This window comes from Chaetura pelagica, unplaced genomic scaffold (genome assembly GCF_000747805.2).
Source record: "Chaetura pelagica isolate M959 unplaced genomic scaffold, ChaPel_1.0 scaffold171, whole genome shotgun sequence".
NCBI classification, from domain to species: Eukaryota; Metazoa; Chordata; class Aves; order Apodiformes; family Apodidae; genus Chaetura; species Chaetura pelagica.
The window spans coordinates 1,316,437-1,333,106 of NW_009952066.1; the positions used below are offsets into that span (position 1 = coordinate 1,316,437).

Consider the following 16,670-nt stretch of genomic DNA (forward strand, 5'->3'; position numbering starts at 1 on the left):
CTCTTTCTGTCCCCAGGCGATTGCACACTATGAGCAGGCTGCTGACTATTACAAAGGAGAGGAGTCCAACAGGCAAGTGGGCTTTGTGGCAGAGTTGCAGCAGGGGGGTTGTCCTGGGTGGCCTGGACACCTGCATGTGGCCCCTCCTAAAAGGTCCTTGGGTGGGATGCCCAGGCCCTGCTTAGATTTCTGTTTGATGTTCTCCTCCTGACCCCAGGGTGTCTGGTTTGGGGTGCCTGTTTTGGGGGCAGAGAAAGCACAGAATAATTAAACACAAACACAAGCTCTGTGCTGAGCTGAAGTTCTCTGTGTCTTTCTGTCTGTACTAACCTTGGCTAATAAAAAGAAAATTCCCTTAATTTGCAGTTTTTGGGTCCTGCTTTTATGTACGCTAAGTGGTACGTGTAGTACTTGGAGGTGCCAGAGGTGGATTTGTTTTGCTCCAGGACACAATGACTGACTCTAACTCTCTAATTGGTTGTAGCTCAGCCAACAAGTGTCTGCTGAAGGTGGCTGCCTACGCTGCGCAGCTGGAGCAGTACCAGAAGGCAATAGAAATCTATGAGCAGGTGAGGGTGTGTGCTGCAGCTGACGGCACAAACATTGTTATACAATGCAAAGTGGGTTAGCATGTCAGTCTTGCAAAATTGTTGTGGCCTAGAAGCTCCCAGTCCTGCTTGTTCTGGGGCTGACAGTGCCTTTAAAAGGCATGGTTTGCTCCTTTGCTTTTAAGAGTTGGTTTAACTTACCAAAGGCACTTTTGTCCCTGAATTCTTCTGTTTCTAGAGAAAGGCTGAGGGAGGGAAATCTATAATTGCACTTTTGATTGTGTTTACAAATACCTTTGGCAGCAAATTTTCCCCCAGATTTGTAAACTTGATTGCTGTGGTGTGGTGCCAGGTATTTCCCTGGGAACACTCACAGTGCTGCATTTGTGCTTCTGGAGTGTTCATACTGAAGCAGGTTTCCACCAAGGTGACTTCTTCCCCTCCTTCTCCATCAACCAGATGCCAAGCTATCAGTGAGGTACGAGGAGCTCCCTGAGAGATTGGGCTGTGTGGGCCTGAGAGTCTCTGACTTCCCTTGGGATTAGTTAAAAATCTGCCTGCCTTCCCAACAGCTTTTTGTAGAGACATTTTTTCCACAGTCTTTATTCACAGGCGGCTGTGTGGGTGCTGTGGGTGGTTTTAATCAACTGTCCTGTTTTTAATCCAGTTCCTGATGACATGGTTTTCTTGCCCCGCTCTCGTGCCTAGGTCGGAACGAACACGATGGATAATCCTTTGCTCAAATACAGTGCTAAAGAGTATTTCTTCAAAGCGGCTCTGTGCCACTTCATCGTGGATGAGCTAAACGCAAAGGTCAGTAGGCTCAGGGCTCTTATCCCAAACTTTCTGCCTCCCTTTGGACCAACCTTTGCTGGCTGAGGCACCTCCTTGTGTGCACAGGGGTTTTCCTGGCTGTTGCATGGAGCGGAGCTTGGAGTGCTGTAGCGTGGAACTGAATTTTCTGCAAATACTTCCACAGGCTCTCGGTGTGATTTTTAAGAATGGAAGGTGAAAACCGAAATAAAAAACAAGTGGTTTTGGGTGAAACAAGTGTAAGGGTTGTCTTCTGTCTTTCAGCTTGCCCTTGAGAAATATGAAGAAATGTTCCCAGCGTTCACAGACTCACGGGAGTGCAAGCTATTGAAAGTGAGTAACACCAGTATTAAAATTGTAGCACAGTGCCCTTCACCTTGTGCTTTGCCACCTTGCCAGAGGTTTGGTCATTTGTTGGAACGTTTTAGAGGACATCAGACTTGCTTTGCAGTGATTTTACACCAGACTCGTGGCTCTGGCTCCAGTAGAAGGATGATTATTCTAGCTAACTCAACAAAACAAAAGCAATCAAAAAACTGTTGTTCTGTCCATGGCAGGTGGTTTGAGTAGGCTGCCGAGGTGCTGTTGTTGGAAATGTGGGTGCCCCATGTGTGGGTGCTGAGGTCCCCTCTCCTGGGGACGAGATGCCTGGCACTGGCCCTACAGAACACACAGTAACAGAGTATTCTTTAACTGTGTTTTCCTAGAAACTGCTGGAAGCTCATGAGGAGCAGAACAGCGAGGCGTACACTGAGGCAGTGAGTAGTCACAAATTCACTGAGACACACTGGTTGGTGGTGGGTTGTTCCTTTTTTCTCTTTTTTTGGGGTGTGCATACTGATAAACGTGGGGTCACTGGATGCCTGAGCTCTCAGTGCAGCCACTGAGTCCAGTGGGGCAAAACACCCAGCACTTCCCCACTTAACCCCCTGCCCCAAAACAGCCTGTGGGAGAGCTGGGTGTTGGCATAAGTGCTTCCAGCCCCTGCTCCAGCAAGTGCCAGAATGAATACTTTTAAAATTATGAGTTTATCATTGTGAGTTAATTAAAGATCCTGCCTGGTTTTGCTCCAGCTCCTTTGGGTGTTTGACAGTGGCTCAAAGTGCTGTGTTTTTTTGGATTGATAGATCCCTCCTTTTATTTTTGTTCTCTGCAAAGAGACATTTTAGGAGACCAGACTTCAAGCACTGCAGAATGCAGCTATTGCAGTGGTCTCATTTGCTTCCTGACTGTGATTCTTAATTGAAACCTTTTTCATTCGTTCGTTTTTCTAACAGGTTAAAGAATTCGATTCGATATCGCGGTTGGATCAGTGGCTCACGACCATGTTGCTTCGCATCAAGAAGTCGATCCAGGGAGAAGGGGACGGGGACCTGAAGTGAATTGTGCGTGGTGTTTGTGGCATGCAGCCTCAGTCATCTGTTCGTGTGTTACCGCCAAGGACCACTATGGGATACGTGATGCAATATCTAGCTTTATTTTGTTGCTTACAAACCTGACAAATTGTGTGTTTCTTTAGTATTCCTGCTCTTTGTTGTGACAACATGGGTAGATGGGATGTGATGCTCTGGGTGGCACTGGCAGGTCTTTCCGAGGTGAAAGCAGCAGAAATCCCTTCTTGGTTTTGGTAGCTGGGAGCCCAATGTCTGCACGTGCAGCTACTTTTCTTTCCTGCTCTCCTGTTTTAAGGCTCGGCACCATTGATTCCAGCATGGAAACAGTCTGGTACAAACAGTTGCTTCTGACCATTTGCTGTTTTGTTACCGTTTCTGTTTCTCGATAGACTTTGTTGTTTTTTTAAAAAAATTATTGGTTTTAACGGTGCTAGGGGAAGGCTTTGTGACACTTCTATGCAGCGTGCAGGTGTGTGTGCATCTGGTGCACCCAGAATGACCTCCTGCTGAGCACCTCGGGACAGGGTGGCTGAGACTGGTGTCAGCCACCACAGGTAGCCCTGGTTGACGGTGTGGTTTGTATTTCAGATACAAAGATTATAAAAATGTAAGGTTATTCTCTATTTTCTTGGAGCTATTTTTCTAACTTTTCATTTACACGACCTCCCGCTGCCGTCTGTTAGTGCAGGGTCCTGCGTGGTGCCCCCTTGTATGAAGGTGTTGACTGAGAACTTCATCTCAGGCAGAAACCTTGTTTGAGTTGTCTGGGTGACAGATGACTCCCAGTTTGCTCTGAAAAGGTGTAGACACGTTTAAAAATTCCTGCGGTAATTTTAGCAACGTGTTTCAAAACGTCTGTGCCCCAGGCTGCTTGTTCAGTGCTTTGTTTCCCTGGGGATGATTAAGCTACCCATTATTTTAGGAGTATGTATTAAGGAGGACTTGGGAGCCTGTGCAATTTGTCAGGGGGGGTTGTCACTCACTATTCCTCTGCAATGACGTGATTTTCAGCTGTGCTGCTGACATGTAAATAATGAAAGTTATTAATTGATTGCTTTATTTGGTGCAACTGCCAACATGGGCCCTCTTTCATGGCCTGAGCAGGGATACTGGAGTAGCCCCTGGTAGGCACTGCTGTCCCAGGTGGGCTTCACCTCTTGTTTTTCTTGCTGAAGTGATTGTCTTTGCTTGTGTTCTGGCAGGCAGTTTCTTCAGTTTGTTTCTAATCTAGATATTTGAGCTGAAGTTGGTTTGGCTTATTAGTCTGAGGGGTTTAGTACTTTATCTCTACCACTGGCTTAAAAAGAAAACCAAAAACTGCTCCTTGTACATGCCAAATTATTATTATTTTTTTGTTTTCTTGACTGATGTCACAGGTCACATTTTCTGTAGACTGTTTTGTGCATCTTAACATGCTAGAAAGACCTGTGGGCTGTGCAGAACTGGCACAGAGTGCATGGAAAATGCCTGGTCAATGCTCCTGCTTCCAAGCACCTTCAGCTCCCTCACTCCTCAGATGAGTTTTTAAGGCTGCTGCTGCTCCCATCAGCCTCCATCCACAACAAAACCATTGCTTTAACTTAGGCCACCATGTGTCACCTCTGCCTGTCCCATAAACATGGACAGATGGTTCCTGTCCTTTGCGTCCTTGTGCCACCAGGTAGCATGGTCTTCTTGCTGAAGCTGGCTTAACTGCAGATTTGCTCTTATCTTGGACACAAGGGCCCAAAGCTGGAACTGCTGAACTTGCCTGTGGTAAACAGACAGGGGTGGAACTGTTCTGTTCAATTGACCCATTTCCGTAGCAAGAAAAGCCCCAGAGTATTAACAGCTTTTGCCTTCCCTTGTACCCAGCACCTCCAAGTGAAGGGAAGCTCAGGCTGCAAGGTTTCCTTTCCCAGTGTCAGCAGAACCCATGCAAGCGTTTTTTGCTTTCTTTTTTTTTGTTAACTTTTCCAGGTGTCAGTGTTACACACAGCTGTGATGAGCTGCGTACGGAGCTGGTGGACCAGAAGACCGTACCCATGGGGTTGTGTGGTCTGTAACTGTGCTCTGGAGTAATACCATTAAAATACACATTAGTTCTGTAGAAGTAGGCTGCAGCATGTCCTCCAGTGTGTCAGTGGTAAATTGTGACAGTTTTAAAATGACAATCTGCCACTCTGCTGTATTCCCCCCGGTACACAACTCTGTACTCTGAAAACTTATTAATGAAATGGCCTTAGCAAGAATATAATGTTTTGTGTGAATCTGTACATGAATAAAGTGAAAAATCATAAATGTAAGTAGTGATAAATGTTCTTTCCTGGGAAATGCAAAAGGCTGAAGTTGGAGCCTAATGGAAATCTGTGGGGTGTGAACAGTGAGCTGTTAAGGCACAGCTTCAGCCCTGCCAAGGGTCTGAATTATGTCAGGTGTATAGAAACATCAGATCATAAAGTCACTAGAAGGGTCAGTCTTTAGATTTCAGTGTTTTAATAAGAACAGTTCATAATGAATAACTCACTTCTATTGGCAGAGTAGAAAAGCTTCCCTGGCTATGGGTACTAATGCTGAAGAGTTTAAATATATCTACAAACTCTTTACAGTGGTCATGGGGAATACTGAGCTTTGACAGAACAGTGCACTTGAATAAATATTTCAAATATAACCTCTTGGAAATGTTCTCTTTAAAAAAAATTCCCTTTCTATAGATTAAGTTCTTGATTCCATGGTAAGATGTCAGGCATTCCCTTAAGGTTCAAAAATAGCTCTGTGCCAGAACGTGGAGATCTTTATTGCTTTGCCAACCCCCAAGTCTTAGAACAGGCCCTGACAAGACATGATTGTGCTTACCTTTACCCTAGTGCAAGCTGTCAGAAACCTTTTATTGCAGCTTCAGCTGAGAAAGTTTCTGTGGGGATACTGCATTCATAGTAAAATACAGCAAAACAGAAAAGCAAAACAGGAAAAGTAATTATAAAAGCTCCAGCTTCTTACAGGGTGCCACTGGGAACCTGGTCCTGAGTTTGAAGCATTAACTATCCCAGCGACTTGCTGCTGATTCCCAGCTGCTCCCAGGAACAAGAGTCATCCCAGTTAGATATGTCTTTTGTCAGTGCCAAATATTTCAAAGGCTCCTTTCTTGCACCAGGAAAATACCTCAAATCCTCCCAAAGTCCTCCAGTGAGGAAAACCTCTGTAACTTTCTCCTTTGAGCTCAGCCTCTGTGCTAGCAAAGGAAATCCAGAAAATGCTGACCCTGGACAGAGACACACTCAGGTTTCCCTGTGCAACAGCCTTCCCAGCTACTGGCTGTGCCTGGGGAGAACAAGGGATGTACTCCCTGGGGAAGAGGAGGAGACATTCAAGAAAGACCTTTCCTGGTAAGAAATGCCCAAATGGGAATGTGATTCTCTGGGTGACTGGTGGGGCTGGGATCCAAACCCTGTGGGTGCTGGAGCAGGCAGTGTGAAGTGGCAGGTTTGGAGCGTGGGCTGAGAGAAATACTTGGGACCCTTCACCCCTTTGCTCACTTTGTCACATTTCCCTCTTTAAAACACACCAAAAAAAGGCACATTGCCAGGGTGACTGCTGAAATGTAGCAGCAGATGCTAATGTGGAGAAACCTTTGAACTTTAAGTTTATTCATGGCTGATGTGATGAATAAACCCCAGCTCAGTGGGAACAGTCACAGAGACACCAGCCTAAAGCTGCCACTCAGCTGCCAGCACAGCCTTCTACACAAAGGATTCACAATCCAGGACATAACCACCTAAATCCCTTCACAGTCCACTACTTTTATCACTTATTTGCATCTTTTTATGTCAATTAGTCATACATACCCTGCCTGCCTCTTGTTTGTAACTGAATTTACCTCTGGAGACTCCAGTGCTGGTGGAATTAGCTGTTAACAACTCAACAGCAAAACAGTAATTAACTTCCCACTGGAGTAAAAAGTAGATCTGCAGTTCAGAGCCAGTTATGGTGGAGAAATGAGCATCACTGAGCTACCAGAACCAGCAGAAAAGGCCCAAGCTAACAGGAAAAAGCCAATAAGCTGTCTCTGTCCACCAGCTGTTACAGCTCAAGTACTACTTTTCATAGACATTTGTACAGGAGATGATGTGGTCTCTCTATCACTCAGTTATGTAATCTGGAGCAGCTAGAATCACAGAACCACAGAACGGCTTGGGTTGGAAGGGACCGTATTGATCATCTAGATCCAACCCCTCTGAACAGGTAGAGACACCTCCCACTATCTGAATCCAAGTGTCATCTGTACCTGGTTCCACAGAAATGGAAAAGTGTAAGTGAGACAGTCCTGGGCTCCCATTTGCCCATTCTACAACTACAGAATCAAAACTCCAGGGACAAAACTCCAGGTCTTGCCGAAGCTTGCTCCCACCCACATTCCCAAGGAGTGAGCTGGGTCCCTGCTTGGATCTTTGGCAAAAGCAGAGCTACCCCAATGCTTCCTGAAAAGCAATTTAGTAAAACTGATTTTATAGATGAACTCCAGCTAAGGAAAACACAATTAATTTCACTAAAGCTACAAGGCCGAGGAACACAACATTTCTCCTGATTGTACGTGTCTCATTGAATCAACCGGAAATCAAACTCCCACCTTCTGTACAACCCATTGGGATGTAGGGACTTGCTTTCACTTCAGACCTGCTAGAATGAACACCCTTGTACTTGTCAGCTTCCTGGGACTTCTGCCTCCTCTGCCACCTCCCCTGTGTGCTGTTACTCTGCCCTACCTGTGGAGATGGAGCTGTACACGTTGGAGGTGGGTAATAGAGTTTTGGAGGATATTGTAGAAATCCAGTGCATGTCTTTCACATCTAGCCCTGCTTCTCTGTTACAACAGCTTCCCCTAGTTCCCTCAGGAGGTCACTGGCAAAGTCAAAGGACTATACAAAGGGCGCGGCTTCAACGGGGTTTCTAAATCCCACATTATTCCATATTCACCAGAGTGTGGAGCTGTGGCTGAAGAGAGTCTGTCTGTGTCTGCAGCACTGTCAGCTCACTAAGCGTGGTGGCCATCAGGGCTTCCTGGGGGCCTGGAGTCCCGTCAGACTTACAGTCTGTGCCGGCAGCGGAGCTTGTGTCGTGCAGCGCGGTCACGCTCCCGGGGACGGCTCCCAGGCTCTGGTAATGGCCGTTCTCTGAAAAGGACAGCAGCTTCTCTGGGATTTTAGGTGACACATCGTATTCTTCGTCAGGAAGCTCCGTTTTGTGACCTTCATCATTCTTAGATGCTCCTTCCACAATGACAAGGAAGGATTTCCAGGGGGTGTTTTTATCATGTATCTGAAAAAAAAACAAACACCAACCAAAAACCAGGTTGAACACACATGACTGACCAGGAGGCAAAACCTAGGACCTGGCTTCTAACTGATGTTGGTAGGAAAAGTTTCTCTCTTTGTCCCACAAAACTAGGTCAATATGCACTCAGGCACTGTGTCCCTTCCTGTGTTCATAAAGCATCTAACTGCTCTAGCAGAGGCTGGCCCAGAAAGCAAGGCACATGCCTCCAGGTCACAGAACAAATCTGTGATGAACAGTCCTCAGGCATGACCTACACAGGCAATGCCAGAACAGATTAACAGCAGCTTCACTGCAGGCTCAGTGTTACAAAGCCACATGGAGTGTTACAAAGCCGCCCTTAGAGAAAGGATGATGTGCGAAACCCAGCAAAAACTGGACAGAAAGTCCCCTCCAGGCCTGGCAAAGCTGACAGTAGGTGGGCAGGGAGGAAGGCTGGGGGACAGCAGAGTGAGAGGTTCCTACCGAGGTGTGCCGGCGGAGGGTGGACTTGTCAGTGAAGGTGCGTCCACAGGCGTTGCACATGAAGGGCTTCTCCCCCGTGTGGATGCGGTGGTGCCGCTGCAGCGCGTTCAGCTGCGTGAACTGCTTCCCACACTGGTCGCAGCAGTAGGGACGCTCCCCTGGAAGTGGAGAGCAGCTTTAACACAGGGGTCCTGCCACTGGGGAGCCTGAAGGAACCCCTGTGTTTCGTGGAACAACAGGGCAGGAAAGGCACCTTCAGGAAAGAAGCCAAGGTGCTTCCAGAATTCTCACAGTTGTGTCAATTTTGTCACGTTTGAAGTTTTTGCGTGCAATATTCACAGATACTTACAGAGCCTGCATAATTCTGTGCAACCACTTCATGTCTCCCCATTTTTTACAGGTATATTCCTCTAGCAACTGAAGGCCTCTCTCAGAATACAAGTTTTCCTGTTTGCAAGGTACGTTCTGTAAGCATGAATACTGGAGCTGCTCATAACCAGAGGTCACCTGGTACCACACCAGAAACTCTCTTCTCTTCAGTCACTGTATGAAGTGCTTCTTGGGAAGGACCAGGGTTTTTTGTTTAGGGTAGAAAAAGGGATATTAAAAAAACTTCCTAACAGATGCAAGTGGTGTCATAGAAAAAGAGATGACACTCCAGAACAGGAAAAAAACATTAACATCAGCACTGCCATGGTGACGTCCCCTGCTCCCAGGGTAAAAGAACACAAAATGGAGGGAAAGCTGATGTTGCAAAGAGTGGAAGTGACTGTTATCTTGTCTTCTTCCCACACAGACACAAAGCCCAGGTGTCACTGACAGCACCATTTGGAAGTCAGTGTTATTGTACCTATGGTCACCACTCTCTACTCAAAAACCCAGAGGAGCAGGCGGGAATAAACATACTGAAAAGAAAATCCAAGCAGGAGAGAATGCAAACATGAAAGGTGGGCATGCAAACAGGACCAGAGCAGTACTTTGCTCAGTTCTGTGGTCACTAATAATCCCAGCAGCATTACTAATATCTGTAGAGCTCTTGGAAATATTTCAGAGAGTTGTTGTAACTCTGAAAGAAGCAAAGGGAGTACAAGGAGAAGGGAGGTGGATGAAAGAATGCACTAAATCAAGAAGCAAGGTAGGAATTAAATATTGGGAAATCCTAGTTGAGAAATCCCTTCTCTGAATTATGCAACTGTGAAGTTTGAGTCTTTAAATTGTGGTGGTTTGTTCCAAACCAAAGGAGCACATCCTACCTGTGTGAACTTTTATGTGCTGGTAGAGTGAGTTCCGCTGGGCAAACGTCCTGAAGCAAACCTCACATTTGAACGGTTTGGATCCAGTATGGATTCTGTTATGGTGTTTCAAGTACTCCTTTGAGGCAAAGCTCTTCCCACATGTTTCACACATAAAAGGCCTTTCCCCTACAGGAACAGAATTTAAACATCATACACAAAACCCAGAACATTTCATTCTAATTTAATGTTTTCTGCCGCCCACATTTAGTTATGAGTTACCAGCAGAACACAGATGGTCGTAAGACAGGGCAATTAAAGAGGTACAAAAGTACCACAGACAACTCTCAGGTGGTACCAAGGGGCACTCCAAAACATCAACGTATACTATGAAGAATACCCAGGAGAGGGATATGTCCCTTTTAAAGGGCTTCTTTGCAGATCAGCATAAACCATGACAGCCATTTTACATTGCTCAGACTAACTGTTCCAGACTTACAGAGAAAACATTTTTATCTAAAGAATTCAGCTAGACTTTTTATTGAGAACAGATCTTAGGATACTGAGCACTATCCAGAGCAGCCTCAGTCCACACTTGAAATGTGGGTTCCCAACCAGATGGGAACTCCCTTTCTCTTTAATCAACTCCTTTTACTCTTACTCTCTCCCCAGTCTACCTATTTTACACATATAAAAACAACCCTATTTAAAAAACTAATTTTCAGAATGAAAATAAGATCTCCTGCCTTCCCAGCAGGCCTCCTCCTGCACGCAGCATGTTGCAGTCTATGGCTTCCTCACAAGGGGAAGAGATGGGGCAGGTCCTGATCTCTTCACTCCAGTGACCAATGACAGGACTCAGGGAAAAGACAGGAAGCTGGATCAGGAGAGGTTTAGGTGAGATATCTGGAAAAGGTTTTTCACCCAGAGGGTGGTTGAGCACTGGAACAAGCTCCCCAGGGAAGTGGTCAGAGCACCAAGCCTGCCTGAGTTCAAGAAGTGTTTGGGTGATGCTTTCAGGCACATGGTGTGACTCTTGGGGTGCCATACACAGGGACAGGACTCGGACTCGATGATCCTGACGGATCCCTTCCAACTCAGCATATTCTATGATTCTATAAAACCAAGCCTTACCTGTGTGACACCGTTTGTGATATATAAGCATGTGATTCTGAGTGAACCTGGCACCACATTCATCACAGACAAAGGGTTTTTCTCCAGTATGGATTCTGAAACAAGAAAGCAACATTAATGCTCCGAGGTACAGCTCTTCCCTCTGCAGAAAAAGCTGCTCAACTCTCCAAAAGTGACTGCACACCAACAAGAGATGTTAGTGCCTTTTAAAAGCACCTTCAAGCCGGGCCAAATTCTGCACTGTGCTTTCTGTAGTGCTGCTTTTTGTTTGATCACACAAGTGCTGCATGATCAAGGCCCAGATCTGGACACTTCTTTAAGGTAAAATCAAAATTAAGGTAAAATAAAAATTTTAAAGGTAAAAATTAAGTTTAAAAAGCTTTTATCCAGATAGACAGACATAACTATCTTGGGATCTGAAGTGAAGCTTATCTTTGTATCGCTGACACTACCAGTTAAATATGCCACACAGAACAAGAGTGATGAGCTTCCTGGCAGGCTGCTCTGGCAGGGCCATTTAGTAGGGACTCACAGGCTACTCTGGAACAAAGTGGCACCCAAGGTATGGAATTAGAGGATGCCACTTCTATACAGTAATTTTTCTTGCTGTCACCCCAAGCCCGCAGTGTGATCTCCTGGGGAGGGCTGCATGTGCAGGAAGGCCAGCTTCCAGAGTTGTGGCCTAGACCAGTATCCCAGCTTTCTCTAGCTTAAATTTTGAGCCTGTGCCCATTTCAGTGCTGTTTTGAATAGTGCTGCAGAAACACAGGCCAGTTCTCAAGGTGATTTACATCAACAGTAGGAACACAGTTGTAAAAATATATACAAAAAGATGAGAAATTCTCACCACAGAAGATTATGATACACAAGTGAGGACAGCATTAAGTTTCCAGCATTCAACAAGCTTAATTAATAGTCATGGTGTCACACCAGGGAGGGAAAACTTCACCAAAGTTTCAAAGTGCCAAAAAAATAGTAGTTTAAGCAGCACAAAACAGTTACTTGTTGTTAGGAAAGGACTCATGATGAAAGAGAGATGCCCTACAGCTGCATCAGCAATAACCCCATAACAGCACTACCAGAAGTTTGCTTTCTACCACTGGGAGTAAACCCACTGACTTCCTTCAGGGCAGTGACACAACACAGTGGGTCATGAACCCCCTTGCAGAAAATGCCACCTGGGAATACAGTGACAAGCCCATTTTGGGGCTGAGTAGTAGTACATTGGGATCTCTCTCCTATACCTGCCTCTTCATGCTTACTTCCTGGTTAGACCCTGAACCTCTACCTCTGAGTCTCACTGCACTACAACTGATTGAATCAGCCCTGCATGTTCTTCAATTTAACAGGCAGCCAAACCTTTTAAGGATATTGTCAGACTTATTGCATAACATCATTCTATTGGCTATAAGGAGGCACTGAATTAGCCAAAATAATTATAGCCCTAATCCAACAAATAATTTGGCTCAGGCATTGCTTTTTTCATGTGAAATGTCCCACTGACTCTTAACAGGTCTGCCCCCAGGGGAAAAGTGAAGTGTGTGCTTCAGCAGCAGCAGCAAGGCCTCAGCCCCTGCACCATTGCTTTGGTTTAACAAAAATTACAGCAACTCCCTTAACCTGAAAAGCAGGGGTTGGGGGGGAAGCTATGAAAAAAGGAAATATGGATTTCCAGTCAGCCACGTTTTACATCCCCACTTCACTTGAAGGCTCAAGGTATGTTCCAGGGGATCCTGCTTCTCCCCCCAGAATCTAACAAGGCCAGTGAAGTCTGTTCATACCTCATGTGTGTTTTAAGTGCAGAAGGCTGAGAAAATTTAGCCTCACACTCTGTGCACCCATAAGGCTTGTCGCCTGTATGCGTCCTTTCATGGAGCCTCAAGGCAGTTTTGGAGCTCAACCCCTTTCCACACTGCTGGCACTGATGACGCTCCCCACCACCCTCATGAACCTGGAGAATGTGCCTCTTGACGTCCTTCTTCCTCTTGAACTTCTTACCGCAGAGCTCACAAGGGAAGTGGCGCTCGCTGCTGTGGACGTGGCGCTGGTGGCTTTTGAGGTTGCAGCGGTTGGCAAAGGTCTGGCTGCAGGTGTCACACCGGTACACGATCTCGGCTGCGATGCCGTGGCTGTGCTTGATATGCTTCAGGAAACTCTTCTCGTACAGGAATTCCTTCTCGCACGTGCTGCACTTGAAGTTACTGCCTCGTTTCTTTTTATCCTCTTCGGATTTCTTCAGGCTTTCTTCTGATTCGAGGTTGCTGTCGCATTCCTCGCTTTCGGGTTTGATGTTGCTCTCCACCTGCTCCTCTTCCCTCTCCACATCACATGTATCCTGGTCCTGAGGGTACGCGTCGTCTTCAGCAGTGACCTCTGCATTCTTCTGCTGCTCTCTCAGCCGCCTCGTGTATTTCTTCTTTGGGATTTCCACAAACACTTTCCTCCCAGCCAGTCTCCCACTTGCCCGCCTGATTTTGGCAAAAGGAGGCTTCAGCACTTCCTTCTTTTTGTCCATTTTCTCTTTTGATTTGGCAGCTGGCATCTCAGGAGACACCCTGTTGCTGGGCCTGCCTGCCGGGGAGCTGGGAAGATCCAGAGGACACCCTGCCTGGTCAGCCTCTGCTGCAGCAGCTGCTTTGGATTCCAGCAAAATGCCTGGCTCGGCAGCGCCCTCTTCCTCGGAGTTCTGTGATTCCGAGAAGTTTTGCAGCTCCAACAGCACCGATTCAAGCATCTGCTTCTTTAATTGGAAGCAGGTTTCTGAAAGGTCCAAGCACTTCAGCTTTTCAGCTATTTCCAGCATACGCTGCACCCTGTCCTCTTCCACTTCTACCTTAGCAGTGTAGACAAACTCAAGAAACGAAGCGAAATCAGCAACCTGGACCTCGTTCAGGAACACGTTGGTCCTTGGGCCATCCATGCCTTTCTCATTAAGGAACACCTCCTTGAAAAACTTGCTTGTTGCTGCCAACACAGCCTTATGAGCAGCAAACTCTGCCCTGACCCCTTGGTACTCCACACTGACAGTCACGTCGCAGAGGTGGCCCAGGAGACGCAGCTGATGCATTTCATTCAGCAGGTTGATGGGAGAGGACTTGGATTCCAGTAGAACTGCATTACTTTCCATCTTTCTTCTCCCTGCAAGAAGCTGTCAACAATACTGCATGTTAGCTATTTGCACAAAAGCTAAGAAAACTCAAAAGATTTCAGCAGCCAAAAGCCACGTCCAGGCTTTCAAGAGTGCTTCACTTCAGATTTAAGCACTTAAGGTTCTTGAACTTCAGTGACCAGACTTTCAAAGGAGCATTGTGAAAAGCCTGGCTAGAAGTGCAGATTTCAAGAAGTGCCACCCTCAGCGGCCAGATCTAAAAACTTGCTGCCAGTCACACAGAAAGATTTCTCTGAAGTTAATTGGAGTTTAAATCTCAGCCGTAATTTTGCCTGAAACACGAGAGACCATGAGAACCTGTAACAAGGACAAAGCAAACAGAGGCAGATCAAAATAAATGTTCTCATTATGGCATGTGGAATTAAGAAATTACTTTCCCTCCTAATCAGGCAGTAAGAGAAGGCTAAGATTAAGTGAAAGTTAACTTCAATCCTATATAAACTCTTCATTAAACAGGCTTTTGAGATAAGACTTTTAAAAAAGACTCGGGATAAAATTGCAAATGCTTGAATAACCAAAGCATAGGAGACATAGGAATAATAATATTCAAGCTGTAAACCTAAGAAATAGTAAAACTTCCTAAGTGTTTTCTTTTTTTAAATATTAATAATTCAAAACAGCCTTCCAGACTACGTTTTGTACATCCATTTGTGGCTCTACAAAGGCTTCACGATTTCTGCTACCATGTAGGTGATGTCACACGTCCTAGCAACGTTTTAAGCTGCTCCAAAGCCCTTGAAGGACTGAGGTCTTCTTCTAAAAAGATGTTTGATCCCAGAACAAACATTATTTCTCTGATCTTTGGAGACACACTGAGCAAGCTCCCCCCCCGCAATCTATTAAATTTTACTGTGTTCCTAACAACTACGTAAAAAAGAAGTGTTACAAAATACATGGATTCATGGAAATTATTGGTAGCCACATAAAACTAATGCTTCGTGGACTCAATACAACACCAGATACAAAGCCTCAGGAAGCCTCTGTCCTAAGGGGTTCACAAATAAGGCAAATGAGACCTGAGGGGAGAAGAAAGGTTTCCCCAACTTCATGCAAGTGGGGGGAACAGGTAACACAATACACTACGGGCACCCATACTCCTACCTTAGCTTCTACAGAAGAAGATAATCCTCAGAATCAAACCCTTCCTGTTTCCTAAACCTGGCATCTTCAGCTCAGCCTTCATTATTCAGATTTAAATAGTTCTATTAATATTATTCTAAGAAATACCCAAAAAACATTGTTACCAAGTTATGCTTGCTACACCTAAACCAAAGACCCAGGAGGGGACAAAGGCTTATTGGCAGCAGCTCAGAGCTCCAGCAGCACCTCAAAACACTGTCCACTTTTACACACCAACCCCAGTGCTGCTCTGTACTTTTGATGGGAATTTTCTATGAACAGGAACAACACGACTTGACTCCTGACTGAAAAGCTGACTCTCATAAATAAGCATATAAGGTGACATTTAAACTTTGCTTTACTTCCTCCATAGTCACTCTGTGACTTTTTCCCTCCGGGTTTTATGACACACTGGCAAGTCCACGTATTTGAGGGGGATGCAAAAATATAACTCTTCCTTCTTGATACAATTATTTTTTAACTGCTTATCAGGTTATTTCCCAACCATCCATCTCTTTTTCTGTTTGAGCTGTGGTCACATGCAGAACACAGCGATCCCCAGCAGGAAACACAAACTCCAACCACAAAATTTTTCCACTGGGCTGACCCAGCCCGTAAGGAGCAGCTCGTTTCAGGACCTGACCACAGACACGTGTGCTAACAGCCCAGCTCTGCCAATTCCTTTTTTTCTTAAGGCTGCAGAACAGAAACCTCCTGTTCTTCCCATGGCAGTGTTTGCAGAATCGAAAGCTGCTGTGAAAACACATCCCTCGCCTTCCGCTGGTTTGGAATTTGTTCAGAGAAGCAATGATTCAACACATACAGTGAGATACGTTGCAGCATGAAGGCATTTTTGTTGCCATTCCTGGTGGCAAGTATATTACTGAGCACTGGGCTGGCACATCATCTTCACCAGAAGTGTGACAGATTCATCTCAAAACAGACAAGGCCTGAAGCTGCAAACCGAGCCTGCTCCCTAGGACTAGCCTGTGGAACCAAGACTCAAACAAAAGCAACCACTGCATGCAGTCAGCCAGCCATCACACACCATAACGTGTGGCCCCTTCCAAAAGTAAAATCAGCTGAAAAGAGACACAAAGAGCCAGCTTGATTTAGCAGGCTGAACCCACAAGATGTCTGTTCTTCTGCACCAGTAACTCCACGCAGACCACAAAGAGACACGCACCAACCTGCTGCACTTCAGGATTGCTCCAGCTACCAAAGCTACAGGGATGGCACCACACCTGGCAGAGCCCGCAGGGCTGAGGCAGAGGTTCAAGGCACGAAGCAAAGGGCAGCAACAACCCATCCCCGGTTTTAGCCGACAGGCTAGAGCACCCTACGAGGAGCCAGCAGATGCGTGCTGACCCCGGAGCAGGAGATTCCTGTAAGGAAGGAGGACGGGACACTGGTTCCCCGCAGCTCAAGTGACAGGGCCAGCTGCCCTCCCCCCCCGCAGGCCCCTTCGGGCCGGCTGCCCTGCCCC

General features: G+C 46.1%; 2 protein-coding genes across 2 annotated transcripts in view; one reads left to right on the forward strand and one right to left on the reverse strand.

Moving 5' to 3' along the window:
- The window catches only part of NAPB (N-ethylmaleimide-sensitive factor attachment protein, beta), a 23,220-nt gene extending 10,553 nt beyond the window's left edge, over positions 1-12,667 (forward strand). The window contains exons 6-13 of the mRNA XM_010005037.1: positions 17-72; positions 485-569; positions 1,257-1,361; positions 1,626-1,694; positions 2,069-2,119; positions 2,639-3,081; positions 7,737-7,745; positions 12,657-12,667. Coding sequence (XP_010003339.1) covers positions 17-72; positions 485-569; positions 1,257-1,361; positions 1,626-1,694; positions 2,069-2,119; positions 2,639-2,743 — 471 coding nt within the window. The 3' untranslated portion in view covers positions 2,744-3,081; positions 7,737-7,745; positions 12,657-12,667. The remainder of the gene's footprint in view (positions 1-16; positions 73-484; positions 570-1,256; positions 1,362-1,625; positions 1,695-2,068; positions 2,120-2,638; positions 3,082-7,736; positions 7,746-12,656) is intronic.
- GZF1 (GDNF-inducible zinc finger protein 1) lies at positions 7,694-14,040 on the reverse strand. The gene is made up of 5 exons (XM_010004716.1): positions 12,678-14,040; positions 10,897-10,991; positions 9,784-9,951; positions 8,531-8,688; positions 7,694-8,050 (listed from the first exon to the last, which is right to left on the reverse strand). Exons 1-5 carry the CDS (start codon positions 14,021-14,023, stop codon positions 7,694-7,696), a joined length of 2,124 nt encoding a protein of 707 aa, XP_010003018.1. The 5' UTR covers positions 14,024-14,040.
- Positions 14,041-16,670: the final 2,630 nt, after the last annotated feature.

Coding starts and splice junctions, on each gene's coding strand:
- GZF1 (XM_010004716.1), bottom strand. CDS start 14,023: ATGGAAAGTAATGCAGTTCTACTGGAATCCAAGTCCTCTCCCATCAAC. Junction 10,992..12,677: donor GCACTTAAAACACACATGAG/GTATGAACAGAC, acceptor TTCTTGTTTCAG/AATCCATACTGGAGAAAAAC. Junction 8,051..8,530: donor CCCTCCGCCGGCACACCTCG/GTAGGAACCTCT, acceptor TTTTTTTTTCAG/ATACATGATAAAAACACCCC.